A 15,669-nucleotide genomic window follows, 5' to 3' on the forward strand; every position below is an offset into this window, starting at 1 on the left:
TAAGAAAAATCACAACAGAACTTTTATTTTTAAATTCTTTATTATGCAGAACATAGAATATATTTGAATGGATTTTTTTCCCCAAGCAGTTTTTTTTTTCTCCAGTGTTTTTTTTTTTCTTTACATGCATTGTTACCTTTTTAAAGCCAATGTACCATCTGTTTTATCTTTTCCCTGCCCATAGAGCATCCGACTTCATGTTAATCCCAAGTGTAAAAAAAATTAGACATCTGGCATAAAATATTTTGGGGGGAGCCCATTTAAAAATTTTATCTAAAATGTCTTATCTACAAAAAAAACCAATATATTATGTACATTATAGCAACACAGAGGCATAGGAATACAGTGCAATTCAAGACTAAGTGCTGTGACTTGGTAATTCTGCCCAGGGCTTGTGGAAATGTGGGCCACCATTGGCTTTGGGACTGCTAACCTAAAGCCTCAGGCTCCAATGTTACTCTCATCTCTCTCAAACTGTCCTGAAGTCAGTAGCGGAAGGCTGGAGATGCATTTAGCTTAATATACCGTTAGGGGGTAGCAGAAATACTGTCTGGACAGCATGAGATTTGGCAAAAAAAGTTAATGCTTTACAACGTCCAGATGTTTTGGTGCACATTTCACTTAGCCAAGGGTATTTCTGGAACTGCACCAACCCCTGGCGTATTCAAGTGAGACCTGTTCACCTAACGTTGAGAAAATTAATTTGCTAGCTGCCACTGCTTTTGAAGTCCCTGACCCTCTCAGTAATTCTGCTTTCAGCAGCCCAGGGACCAGTTACCAATGTTTGCTACATAGGAACATCAGTGCAGAACCGCACTATTTTTGGCCTTCATATACAGACACCTCTCCTGCTCCTTAAACAGCTGCTCGCCAGGCTCAAACACAAATAGAGTCGAACCTCTCCCTCCCTCCCCAAGAAAACAGCAGTACGTATTGCTTAACTAAGAGCACAGAGTATTCTTCCATGGGCTAAAATCCACTGCATTCTTCAAGGTCAGTTTTAATTTCAGTTCTTCATACCAAGAGTCACAGTTTAAGGCCTTCGACACACACCACACTCACCTCCTTCACCCAGCCCCTTTCGGGGATGTAAACACAACAGCTCCAATGCCTGCACTAAACACTTCTCTTCAAAGATAATGCACAGTACCTCGTCACACAAACACTTTGTCTGTGCTTTAAATTCACATCCAAGTCTTTCACAGGTAAACAACTTGCAAGACCGGGAATGTTTACAGGAATACAAGCCATCACAATGACATCTGAGTTGTTTTTTGTTGTTTTGCTTTCTTTCTGAAACCATGTTCAAGTTACACAGGTCGTATGACCGGTGTTTTTCCCCAAATGGTGGTCCGATACCACTTGGGTGCCAGCTCCAGAGCTGAAGCCAACAATTCACCTGATGAGGGGTAAATCCCGGGCATTCGCAGACCGTTCTGTGCTTCACTAGGGTTAGAGCAGAACAGACCGCAGGCACCTCAGCTCTCCGTACAGAAGGTGCAACCCACACAGATCCCAGCATGCTTGGCTCTTCCACAGAGCGAGCACAAGCCGTAGGGTTTCAGACAGAGCATTTTACACTGGGGTAAATCTCCACAAGTTTCATTCCGTGATGAATTGAGGGAGCTTATGCACAGCACTCCAGATACAATAATGCTAGATTTCTCTTAGATGACTCTTAGATGAAATGGGCATCTCATGCTCACGGCTTTCCTCCAACCTTTCCTATCATCTGTCTGAATAGGTAATACGGCTTCTGCATGAGAACACTGCTGTAAGCTGAATATTTTTCAGAGGTAAAGAAGTGAAAATTTGCACAGAAGGAAACGTTTACTTGGTGTGGAGAAGTTTTAGAGAAGTGTCCCTCTGGCCACTGAAAGTTGCATTCCTATCTTAAGGATCCTTGTTCCAGTACACATGGAAGATCCCTGTACAGCTGAGAGTAACTGGTGACTGACTGCCCCATTCCTCCATCTCTGCTGTATCAGGAAGTCAGATTTCCTTCATCCACACAGCACAGGGCCAGATCACTGATTTCACTGGAACACTCCCCTTTCCTGCTCTGTGCGAAGGTGCAGCTCTGACACTGGGTACCACTTCTGCACTCTCAGAGGAAACATCAAGAGAGGAATGATGAAGCAATTCCTTCCCTGAATGACTTCATCATGGTAAGATGTTTGGTTGGTTCACTCCTGAGTCTTTGCCTAAAGCAGAAGCATGCTACACCAATAATCCAAGAACCAGAACAACTCTCTAAGGATGCTACTTAGAAGGAAAAAAAATATAGAAACTGAACAGAATTAAATACACCATATACACAGATACTATACAAGAGTTTGTGTTTTCTGTAGAAACAAAAACAAACACTTCATTACAAAACAAGCAAACAAACAAACAACAAACAATAAAAAAACTTGGTTTTCCTCTCTTCCAAAGAACTAAAGAGAAATTATGAATCCGGCTCCTTAAGGCAAAGGTCTCCTACTTGGCAAGGCCAGATTCTAACAAGAAGCAGATCTCTTACTCTTCGCTGGGTAATAGGAGATTCTCTACTTTCTTAAAAGAATATGGCCATCAGCCTTGAAAACTATGATGTTTCTGAACTCTTCACTCAGCTCAACAGAGTGAAAATCTTGCTTGCTAAGGTCTTCAGAGCGGTACTGGGAAGATAACTATTGTATATTTACAAGCAAGTTTAGCCAATGTACAGTACAGGGCAAAAATCCTTTGTTCAAAAGCAGCCTTCATTTTCTTTTGAATTTTGCATCTCTTAAGAAATACCAGGAGTCATTTTCAATTACAATGTCTCAGAGAAGTTGGCAGGGACTGAAGTCTATTTCTTAAGCAGCTTTTCTTCCTTTGTGATGTCTCAAGATTGGTTCTTTCATTCACTTCTACTGCCAGGACAAAAAGGAGACAGATTTTGGGTCAGTACATAATATCAAATCAGCAATCCACCCTACACGTAACCGTGACAGCACACATGCTGTAGGCTTGCCTAGCACCAAACCAGTAGTGGTTTGCTTCTTAGGTTGTGGGAGCGGAGTTTTTCAGTAGGTGTGAAAAGATTTTCCTGGCTTTTAAGTTAACAATTCACTGAACATGAAAGTGCTAAATGTTAGACTGCTTAATTTTCAGAAGTAGTTTCAACAGGTACCAGACCGTGGCAGAACAGGTTCCCCCAAATAAGAGACCTCCTTGGGTGTGTATGGGGAAATGTTGCTTCTCAGAAAGGATATAGGAGTGCTGAAATGTAACCAAGCAGTTTGCAAATGCTACTAACTGCCTGAACGATTTCTGAAATGTCTTTGCAACCCAGAATTCAAAGTCACGCAGACAGCATAACACAGCAATAAGATACTAAAGAGCCAAAGTTTAGCATGAGCACAATCTCCTTTCAACAAGTACAAATGGAATCCCAGTATGGAGACGGATAATTTTAGAACACTGACAGTTCCAGAAGCATTACACAGGAGTTATCTGATTTATTGATATTTATCCAGCCTTTTGTCCTCCCTTCTAAAAATAAGCTGCCCTAAAACTGAATCCCAGAGACAAGACTAAGACTAGAGACTTGTAGAATCTGTGATAACCCATCTCTGACTTAACACATCACAAGTTTCAAACTGACTGACTATGCAGTGGGTACCAGCACGCTGTACGTCTGGGAAGGCCCAAAATAGCTCTCCGCTGACCCATGCCTATGCCTTTGAGTTGGTTGGTTTTGTCAGCTCTTAAACTGTTTCATGATCGAGTCAACCAACGTCCTCTTGTTCCCTGCTACAATCAAGAAAGAAAAAAAGAATAGTTCTTTGAGGTAAAACTTCTCAAAGTCAGAAAGCAGGTCACCTGCTGGAATGTTAGAGCTAGTCCTGGGCAGAATGCAGGTGAGAAAGGTCGAACTGATAAAGTAAGCTTATGTAAGTGCAGTTTACTCACTCTGTGGCTGAACAAATGAGATTACTCCATAGCCATCAAGGCTGCACATGCAGGTTACGAACTTCTTGGACTGTGTACACACTGCGCTCCAAAAGGCTAGCAAACAACTTAGGGGACTAAGACAGAAACACTTACCCAGGCCTAGTTTGAAAACAGTCAGTTTTAGTTCTTCTAAAGTAATTAAACTTCTGAAATGCAATGGTGAAAAACTGAAACAGTGTTTCATAGTGCCATTACATTAAAATGTAGTAAGATCTATAAAGATGTGAAGATAGATATTATATAAAATAGAAACCAATTCTGCTTTAATTCACTAGATGTATTTGCAGAACTACTTGGTTCCGCTTGGTTCCAGTGACCAAAAAGCTCCTTCCCCATTAGCCAAAGAGTGAACATAAAAGAACTTATATATTTATTTATAATTTATAAATATATAAGTAAATATATGTGTGTGTATATATATATAGCAGCACCAAATTGCTTTAAGCTGCATTCTGCTCTAGCTTTAAGATGAAGAATCTGTTTAAGAAACTCCACTGTCACCTGCAAAGGGCATCATGCTAACCCAAACTCAAGAGCTGGCCCAAACCCAACTGACACAATGTTAAAGCATTACTATTTTTGCAAATAACCTACAAGTCCAGGGAAACAAAAACACACCAAGAACTATACTGCAACTGGCTCCTGTTGTAATTTTTTTGGTATCTCTTCAATGATCTGTTCTGTTCACTGAGAGAATTCAAGCTGCAGAGCAGACCACCTCTAAGGTGCACTAAAGGAAAGGTGTCTATTTTAAACTTTGATCAGAGTAAGACAGCGTGGAACTTGAAAAATAAAGATTCCAAACAGCAACTGGCTCAGTGAATATTAATTTGATCTCACAGTAACAGAAATGGAAAAACAAAGACCTCAAACCAAACGCAGTTGTGAGGACAGTTTCTGTTTGGGGAAGGCCTATCTAGACATACAGCTGCCAATTAGGAGACTTTGTTGGCTAATTGAAACATAACATACAAGATACAAGCTGTCTATACTCATTGCATAAGAGCCTTGGACAACAAGGACAAAGAAGAACATCTCATACGTGACAAGAAAAGATCAGTATGGCAAAGGGCAGCAATCATTCTTTCACAGATCTGCATGAAATAAGCGGCTCCCTAATAGCCATCCATTTTACAGGCCTGCTTGTTCAGAGGTTCTGGTCTTAACAGGAAGCACAAGGCTTCCTATGGTTTACTTAAGTCCAAAAGCACCCTTCTAGAACCTATCAGCTACCAGATATACTTGTTCGTGGTTTTGTAATAGTTCTAAAGCAAAAGAAAAAATAATCTGAAGATGAGAAAGCAATACACACAAAGAACATTTTTTTTAAAAAAACAGAAGTATGTCAGAAGGAAGACAAATCATCCCATTTTAAAAATAACTAACACAAAAATCTCTCCATCACTTACCCTATATCAAGAGGACAATTACTGTCAAAACCAGGAGACAATCTGATATCCATACTGGGAAGGAAAAGAGGCTAGAGTCCCCGAAGTCTTTCTGCCTGTGGCTTACAGAACTAAATAATGTTTGGAACAATGGTCCTGTCAGTGACATGTCAGCAACACATTTATTTTAAAAAAAGCTAAATTCAAGTTTTAAACACAAGTAACTGCAAAAGGAAAAAGCTTTGGTTGATTATCCATCTTGTCAAATACGCCAGTTAGCAATCAACAGTTTCTCTAGGGAGTTTCCAATGAACAGACAGGTTGGCTCACTCCTTACTGGGAAGGTCAGACATCTAGCAGTGACACTGGAAATGCTGCCATGCCAGCATCACACATGCTCACAACATCTCAGCCAGCATTTGGGAGGCTAATGGTGCATACAAAGTCTGAGCTGATCAGCCACAGCCAACTCGGGTTGCTGTGAACTTATTGAGACAAATAAATAAAAAAAGCAACATGAAAAAATAAAGCCAAGCACCTCTAGGGCCAGACCCTGAAGACACAGGAATCAAAGCTTTTTTTTTTTTCTCCTCTCCCTATTTACAAAATGCCATTTAGAGCTGATGTGGCCACTTCAGTATTGTGAGGAAATGTCTTTTATGCTAAGCAGTCATAAGTGTGTTGTTCACAGACTCTGCGGGCTGTGTGCCAGTGTCCCACAGGGTGTGTCCCTCCCACCAAGGCACATGGAGGGAGCTCAGTCTTCTGTTTCTTCATATGTAGTCTCATCAAATGGCCGGTCCAAGAGAGGTACCAAACGGTGACGGGAATATTTCAGTTGCAAAAGGTCCCCAACTTCACTGATTTCTTTTAAAGCCTGAGAAAGAGACCACAGTATATCAGCAGAGGAAACAGATGCAAGAAAGCTATCAGCACATCTTCATTTTTGCATGCCAACAGACCACTGACAGCAAAGTAGGATTTCACCAGGCTGTAAGTCTGTAGGTTTGGAGGTGTGCAGGATTTGTTTTTTATTTTTGTATTTGGAAGCCTCTAGACCAAGTGAGCAGCACTGGTCATTTAACTGAGAGTGACCTTACACCTACCTACTTGACTACTCCAACTCCAAGGCAAGAACATAAAACCCATCAATATTACCCCAAACTTCACTGTCAGCCAAAATAAAGCCATGCCTATTCATAGACAGGTCAGCTGGGAACAGTGTTCCTCCTGTAGTCCCAAGTCCCAGCAATTAATTATTTAATTAAAAGACTTTTGTGTGGATTCCAACTGTGTGCTTATTGGTGGAGCACACCAGGCACAAACCTACGAATAAGACTCCCTTCCTAAGGGGTTAATAAAGCTGAATCAGAAAAAATGTACCTGGAGGTTTGATTCCTCTTTTTGCATCATTCAATATGAAATCATTGTGCATGCTAATATACTGTGCCTGAAATACTATTGTTTTTAAACTACAAGGCAGTGAAAAGCAGCCTGCGATATTATGCTAACAGCTTCTGTTGATGTATTTGTTATATCCGCATTTGACTAATTTGAGTTGCTCATATGCATCTAGAGATGCAAGCTCTACATCATACATAATATTGTATGGGAGATTTTTTTTTTGCCAAGGAGAAGTCATTCAAGGTAGGACCCCAAGCATATTTTTTTTTTTATTATTTTTAACTCCCTGGAAAGCAACCCTCCTGGACTGTTGCCACAAAGACACCACCTCAGCAACTGATGGCCCAGAACACTGCTAGTGAGCTAACAAAACCTTTCACCATATGAAACGCATGCAAATCATATGAAGTTTACCAGAGATCAAGCATCTGCAAGCATAATAAGGAAAGTCAATATTCATTTAATCGTGCAATCTCTTTGATAAGAGAGTCTCACAACAGGATTTGTTAAAAGTCAAACTCTAAGCTTTGATTTATTTCTCTACAGATCATTCCTGGAACAATGTCCAAAAATAAGTCAATTGCTGCAGATGAATTTCTAACAGTATATGATGCTAATTATCCTACACCTGGCAAGTGGCAAAGATGTTGCAGAAGATGACTTTCAAGTTCAGTGTGATTTTTGAACTCAAACGTTGGCATTCTGCACTCCCTTGAATTTTAAATGTGTTCAGATCGGTACATTCAACATTCCTTTAGAATGCCACTGATTCAACAGTAATGCTCTAATTTTAACATGTTTTGGGTCAGATGCCTGTCTCCTGAGAATAGTTGGCAGACGGTGGTTAATATCCCCACATGCTTTTCCTTCCTGGATGAACAGTCCAAGTTTTTGTTTCTTTAAACAATGGCCCCTCATGCTTGTTATATCTGGCAGCAAGAACTTCTCCACTCTAAAATCTGGGGGAATGACAAGCCCAGAAGTTGGACCTCAGTTAAAAAAAAAAAAAGCACAACAAAACTCCAAGAGCATGGGCACAGTTTGCCAGAGCTTAAAGTAAAGACCCCATATGGAAACAATTTAAGGTTGAATTTCTGTTGAAAGAGCCTGTTAACTGTTATTCTTGAACACAGATTTAGGATTTTATTAATTTAAAACAAAAAGGTCCATGTGACTACCAAAAAGTACAAAGGAAATGGCATTGGTGAACTCTGACTTCAGGAGAGTGTAATATATTTTTCATCACTGAAAAGAAAGCACCAGCCCACAGGGATGCAGGTTATGAGGGACTTCACTCTGATCCTGAGCCAAATATTTTCAGGCAAGGAAGTTTTATTTACATAAAACAGTTAAAATTGTAACTGAGAACTGTTCCCCCATCATGTGGGCTTATTTAATAAGAACAAGGAAGCATTACAAATATCAGCATTTAACAAGACAAGCTTCTCTTCCCCATAGTCCAAACCTGGATTAATTTTGTTTAGAAAAAATGCCACGGTAATAGCACTAGTTAGCATCCATGCACACGTGGATGGGCTACCCAGTTCTCCTGTCTCGGACTTGTAGAAGCTCTCTGCCAGCTCTTTCCACTTGTACTCATTTCATTTTTTTTCCTCTTGGATATTGTTGCCACAGTTCAGCAGAGGGATCAGATCTGATGCTGCCTTAATTACTAGCTGCCTGAAATCAACTCCCTTTCACTACAACACAAGAAAAACACAACACAAAGTCACCGACACAAAGACTTGCTCCTTATTAACTCCCCTTGCCAGTGTTCTGGGTTCAGAGCATTCAGTTGTTTTGAACTTTGAAGTGGTTTATGCCAACTTGGAACAAAGCCTCCACATACTGAATTAAATCAAGATTTCTTCATTCACTTCAAAATTCACACCTCATTTTGTCCTTGATTAATTTTCTTAGGCAGACAAGCCCTAATATATTAAACAAGTATTTCTTTTGGTTTACTGCATTTAGCACCTACATGGGTACTGCAGAAATGAGTCTTCAGAGCTAAATGCACAAAACTTTAAATATTTTCTGTAAAGTTGAAAGACTTGTAAGCAGATTGATTAAAAACAAAAAACTCTTTTCCTAAGCAGGCTAATAAAAGTTGCAGATTGTTTTTGGAAAAGAGCAAGTATAGTACTTGTAAACATTCTGTGAAAACAGCTTGTTAAGATTAAGACTCCAGCTAGTTGCTAACAGAGAAGACAAAGACTAGCTGACAGCAAGAAGTTCTGTGGCAGCGAAGGATGAACAGTCTGAAACCTTTTTTGACTTGTTGGTAAAAGTCTGTTTATATTACAGCTCCTACTCGCTGTTCATGCTACAAAATGTTAGTGCCTGATCATACTTGGACACTGGGTATGATTTCCCCTTGATAATTCCATCATGACTATTCCCAGCCACCTTCTTGTCCATAATATATTTGAAAATACTTTCAAAGATTTCTCACTGACCTCATGGGCCTTCAGATTCTTCAATGCAAGCCTTATCAGTAAGGACTAAGGCAATAAAGGTAGCACGTAACTTGACTTTTTCCATGTACTTTGTCACTAGGTTCCTATGCCATTCAGCAGCAGCCCCACGTTTCCCTTAGTCTCCCTTTCGCTACAAATATCCCTAAAAAAGCCCTTCTTGCTGTATTTCATGTACTTGAACACATTCAGCTCCAAGTGGGCTTTGGCTTTCCTGACCTCATCTTTGCATGCTGAGGACAACGTCTCTGTATTCCTTTCGGGTCCTGCTTGCACCTCTTACATGCTTTCATTTCATGTTTCAGTTTTGTCGTTTTGTTCATCCATGCAGAACTCCCACTGCTTTTGCTTTCGTGCATGTCAGGATAGACCATTCTACAGCCTGGAGATAATCACTTGGAGGAGTGGTGGGGGAGGAAAATCAACCAGTTCTCCTCACCCTCTCTTTTCAGCACCGTATCCTATGTGATTATTCCATGCAGCCTCTGTAAAGTGCAAAGTCTACCCTCCTTAAATTCAAGGTTGTGACTCAGACTAACTTAGGCTCTGAGTCAGAGAACAGCAGAACTGGAAAAATCACAATGGAGAACTCTGACTGAGCCTAGGACAGACTATGTATATGTCTATCTTATTTAGAAGACTCAAAAATGAATGTAGTTACCATATTCAAAATGTATGGAGGATAGTCAGGTTTATTCATAAATCCCCTGTCAATTAAATTAGTCAGAGAGTAACTCCCATCCTTAATTTTTAAAGTAGCATCTCCTAATTGAAATATAGACCTCCTTTAAGAGGGTTGCGGCTCCTGCTGGAACATGTCTAGTGTGGGCAGGAGCCAGCAAGGCATTGCACATGGCACAGCCTCATTCAGGAGGGGATCATTTATGATACAATGCTCTGAAGCCATAAACAAGAACTGGAATAGTAATGTTTGGAATGAATGTGCTCACTGGTAAGCCACATGAAGGGGTTTGCAGTTGCTCTTGAAAAGAATACGGATGTTCTGTGGGACCTTAGGCATTTTTTTTTAATCAACTTGTGTCTAGTATCAGAAGCAGCAGATTTCCTTTCTTTTAAAAGATTCAGTTTCACAAGCCCAAGAACTGAAGGCAGAGCCTCTAGAGAAGGGAAAAAGCAGTGTCTTAAGGGAACAAGACTGTCCCTCTTGCATACTTGAAATGGGAAAAAGTTTCTGAAATTTACTGAAGGCAGCCATTCTGCTTTGTTGGGGAAAGGAAAGAAATAGTGTCATTGCCAGCTCTACTACACAAGGCTTTGAACATTAGGTTCAACTAATTTGCATACCAAACATCAAACCAGTCTACAAAAAAAACCCCACAATTGTTATCTCTGTTTATAGAAGGCATAAGCAAGAGGAAGACAAGATGAGACACTTACCGTATCGAGCATCTCTTTGGTATGAGCTGCAGACAAACAGAATCTGGCTCTGGACTCGATGATTGGGGTTGCAGGGAAGCCTACAACCACAACACCAATGTTCCGCTTTAGCATCTCACGCCCAAATGCACTACCAGAAAGAACAAGGAAAATTGTCAGAATGATACCGGAGGAGATAGAATGTCAGCATAAAGGTCTCAGTATGTTAACCCATACTGGCCTTTATTAAACAAGCCAGGAACATTGAAACTCAGAGCTTCTGGTGCTTTCTTGCGGAGGTAGAATGTCCAGTCGCAAGGCCCTCTACTTCAATCCCCAGGTGGTAAGCTAGGGATGACCGTACGTGGCAGGGGCTGGTCTTTTAGCAGGCTGTTTCCAAATGGATTTGTAACCTAAACTTGAAAATATTTCTGATAGGAAACTGAGACTTAGGCTCAGAAGTTTGACTACACAAGGAATTCACCCCTGCTGCAGATGATACTGCTATTTCTAAATGGTTTGTTTCTACCAATTAAATTAAATTCAGGTACATTATGGAGTCACAGAATGTATGACTTTAAGTGCTTTTCATGGGAACATTCAAATTGCCACCATAAGTTAAGGTCATCTAATATAATACCAAACGTTTTTAAGGAAGGTGCAAAAATCTCAATCAACAGTCACAGAATATCTTCACAAAACTAATTACTACAATGATTAAAGAAATTAGTGGCTGTGACGTATGCGATGAGAGGAATGAGTATCTAGATTCTTTCCGTAATGGCAGTGCAATTGTGGGTGTTTCTAGAGGCCACAGGAAATGGTTCAGCCCTTTTAAACTGACCTTCTTGTCTTTGTCTTTAGAAGTAGCAATGAACTAAGATTTATGAATATTTACAACAAGAATGCACTTTTACTTTTTTTTTTTTAACGTTTTCTGCCTTCTGCTGCAACAATTTTTCTTATTTATAAGTACATTCTGGTATACTTTATTTTGTAATCAGTTAGCACTCTCAAATTTGAAAAAGACTTCAAGAGAGAAAGAAACAATGAGGTAGACCCAATGTAGACCCCAATGGCCAACTGTCAGAGCTCTGTGCTCTTGCCTATTTTTAACTCAGCTACTTGCCCAAATGCTCAGCTAGCAAACATTTTCATGAACATTTCCAGGGAAAAGATTGCACTGATTAGTAGAACAGCTGGAAGGTAGACACAGTACGTACTATGTGCTGGACAGCACATACCGCAGGCTCCACAGCACCCATAAAGATTATGGGGCCTTTTAAATTTGGTTGCACTGAGGAGGGTGGAAGACAACCATATCTAGCTTCATGAAGAGAGCTAGATATTTGTTCCCTCATGGAATCACAGCTTAGCCAGACCAAAGACTAGCTGAGCTAGAAGAACACTAAAGGTGTTCTGTACTGCTTAAAACGAGGCTATGCTTTCCAAATCTGAAAGTGTTGGTTGAGCACTGCGTTATACATGGACACTAAAAAGCAGCTGTCAAAGCCAAGTTGTCATTGAAATCAGGATGTTTACATTGCAAAATATTTTAATATACAAGTTATATCCTGTTTGCAAAATTTTAGACTTAAGTACCCACACAGCAGTCCACAAGCATTTCTAAAAAAAACATGTATTAGCATTCTATTTGTACTTACAATAATTATGCATTAGCTATTAAATCCAGACTGGTTAAAATACTGGGGATTTATCATTACAGTAGTAGTGTGTTCCCCCTTCTCTTTTTTATTTTATTATCACTGTTATTGTTTTTTGATTTTCCAAAGTTCAGCTATGGAAATGTTCGCTGCTTCTGATCCACGAACTGTTGAGAAGTTCTTCCATTAACATTCTTATATGAATTTCCAATCAATTCTGGCTTCTCTTTAGCGCATATATGCACTTTACACATAAATAAGATGAAAGCTTTACTACTGCATGTCACGTTTTAAAAGTTGCTTCTCTGAAGTGCTCTCCCGCAGCCCCAAGCTACAAGCCCCAGTTTTATCCAGATCACTTATAGGAAGTTCCTATGTTTTACAAAACTTAGTAATGGTCACAGAAGTAAAAAACAGAACAGTCTTCCCTTACATTTACAGAAGTCTTAATATTCTTTTAGCATCCTAGCTTTAAAGTAGATGGATGAGAAGTTACCCTGTTAAACCTACCCAATTTTTGCTGGCATGTACAGCATCAGAGGCACAACAGGGGAATCTTCATTTCCATAGATGATAAAGCCCATCTCTTTCAGTCGTCTCCTGAAATACCTTGTGTTCTCTGCTAGCTGCTGCACACACTCTTTCCCTAGAAAAGAAATTAAGACCATGAACACAACAGTCCTAAATCACATGTGTAATTGCAGCACAAGACCTCTAGCTACACTACAGACTATGAATGTATCATTTGTGCTTATGGAAGTGTTAAAGTTGGAACAAACTGAATTCTCATCTGTATTTTTCTCATGTAATCAAGATTAATTACTCATTTTCAGATAAGGCTGTAGCTGAATGGACTAAGACATGCGTAATGGACAAGCATAATTGTCAAATCCAAGAACTCCCTAGTTTGTTTGCATCAGAATTGTATCAAGAGATACAAATCTGACAAAATGATATAGAAGCCTGCTTTTAAGCAAGCTGCAAAATTTGCTCAAAATTCACTGATAACTGCACGTCAAAGAAGAGTTTGCTTACACTTGGAATAGTTACTGAACACGTATCAGCTCAAGCTCTTCACTACGTATTATCCTGCCTGCCTGCATTGATGAAATTTACCATTTTCCACCTGAATCTGCTTGCTGAACTGATCATGTGGCTGCTCTCTAACCTTTCTCAGTGAAAGTGAGCTGGGTTTAATTTAAACAGATTACCTCTGATAATCCAGATCACTTTGCACAAGCAACAGCAGTCAATTTATCATGCGTTCAGCCTATTTTTTTTTTTTTTTTTTGACATTTGGCAAAATTAGTACACAGAACATTGGATTGCTGGTATAATTTAAATACTCCAGCTACCCAGATATGCATTGGACAACCTATTTATCAGTTAAATTTTAAAAGATCCACATATTCTCACCTAAGTAGATGAATGCAATGATGCATTTCTGATTAACTAATATTGTAATGTGTTTAAGAGATAAAACACTGCCATAAGACTATGATAAGTAGGTAACATTTATAATTGCTTGTCTCTGGTCCACAGAGTATATTTTTGGATAACTGATCATCCAGACACAGCCTTCACTAAATGAGTAATTCATATACCAAAGCACTAAATCTTCCAGTGCTGATATATGCCACATAGTGAAGTTGGCTGCTAGATATTAATAGTCTCCCTTTAAACTCGTAGCTAACATAAGGTGATTACCCAAAAGGAACGCCAGGCCTCAGAGACATCCACACCCACATAGCTATGCTCCAGGCCAGAACAAATGTAGTTTTAAGAACCTATACGGTTTTTGTAGCCAAGAGTATCAGACATTCCACCCACAACCATGCAATCAAAGGCAAAATCCCATCAAAGGCAAAGCATAAGGAAAAAAATAATGAAACCTGTTTGCAAAACTTGGCCCATCATTAGTGGGCAGGAACTGGTATTTCTAATTGTACTCGCTGCCATTTGAAACATCTCTTCTCCTCCATTAACAGCTTTATTTCTTAATCTTTTATCCCCCAGAGTTTCTGCAGAATCTTAATTCCTCTTCCCCCCAAAACAGCAAGATTTCAGTAAAACACAAATGCATTTTGTGCTTACAAAACTTATTTTGTATCTGGCTCACATTAGATCAGATCCTCTAGCTGAGACCCAGCTTTTTCTCTATGTTTTCAAACCAATTACTTGGTTATTTAAATACGCCAGCCTGCAAAATGAGGTGAAAAAACAAACAAAAATCTTCAACCTACTCCAGGAGACCAGAGATAGCAGACCAAATGTCACTTCTTGCATTTCTAACATTCAGGCAATCAATAAAAACACAGATGTCCAAGAACAGCTGGAAAGAGCTATCTACAATCAGGGGGAATAAAAAGGTACCATGGTACCTTCTGAGAAAGCTGCATCCACTTGTTCCTACACAAAAATGCACAACTTTTGACAACATTCCAGGTCAGTGATTTATAATCCCATCAAAATAAACATGAAATTTCACCGCTGCAGGAGTGGTAAGGTAATGAACACGGCTGGGTATTGCTGCTGTGATCTGCCCCTCTCCCACAGCCAGGGATGCAGATCCTCCCATACCACACAGCAGGAAGTTTACAGCGTATCAAGCAGGAGAAGAAACTTCTGCACCTTTATAGTTTTCCCCTCTATATACTCACACCATTTTCCAAATTGCTGGGAGCCTTCCAGGCTAAAGATTAAAGAGCAACCTTAATTTGTAGTTGGCAACTGGTTCACAGTCTTCCGTAAACTTTTTCCCATAAAAAGAGTTTATGATTCTAGATTTGTCCTTACAGATTGAAGGGTGCTTTGAGATGTAAACAAGTTTCATGTGCAAATCTCTCAGTTCCCTACACACACAAACACCTATTACAGCAACCAATAGATGTGGAAGATGCTTACAATCTTCAGGTTTGTGGTCTCAAAAGCTTGTCAGCATTTACTCTGCTCCAGAATCATCTGTCAGTTTAATGAAATAATTACCTCTCTAAAAACTTGCCACCACGGCTACAGCAGTATTACTGAGAACTTGAAAGTGTATTTAGTGGTGTCTTCTCACTACCTATGACGCGTCACTACCACCTTCTGAAAAAGAGCTGTAGCTGTAGGTAAGCAAAGCACCCAGGTATTGAACAAGAACCTGGCAAAGGTTCCTTCCCCTGCACTTTCCTTTCTCCCTGTACTGCGTTCAGCTCCTCTCCTCTGCATGTCAGTGTATTTCGTCTCCTAATCCAATATAAAATCCTGCACTTGAAGAGTGATGCCACATGCTATTTAAGTAGGATTTACAATATTAGGCAAAAAGCATGCACCCAGTCTTAAGATCTGTTAAAATGTGCTGGTTCAGCCTCACTGATGCACAAAGGTGTAGCAGGC

At 39.8% G+C, this 15,669-nt stretch overlaps 1 protein-coding gene across 3 annotated transcripts in view; it reads right to left on the minus strand.

The window, feature by feature from the left end:
• Positions 1-21: 21 nt before the first annotated feature.
• Positions 22-15,669, minus strand: part of SPTLC2 (serine palmitoyltransferase long chain base subunit 2) — a 74,945-nt gene continuing 59,297 nt past the window's right edge. The window contains exons 10-13 of one of the 3 annotated variants that reach the window (XR_014585096.1): positions 12,802-12,937; positions 10,649-10,778; positions 5,391-6,246; positions 22-2,894 (exon numbers count right to left, since the gene is read on the minus strand). Coding sequence is in view for 1 of the 3 variants with exons in the window: in XM_083838285.1 (XP_083694411.1) it covers positions 6,127-6,246; positions 10,649-10,778; positions 12,802-12,937 (386 nt within the window). In the remaining 2 variants the exon portion in view is untranslated. Of the gene's footprint in view, positions 6,247-10,648; positions 10,779-12,801; positions 12,938-15,669 lie in introns of all 3 variants that reach the window. The other 2 variants (XR_014585097.1, XM_083838285.1) reach the window with 2 other exon arrangements.

This window comes from Anser anser (genome assembly GCF_964211835.1).
Source record: "Anser anser genome assembly, chromosome: 5".
In the NCBI taxonomy this organism is placed as follows: Eukaryota; Metazoa; Chordata; class Aves; order Anseriformes; family Anatidae; genus Anser; species Anser anser.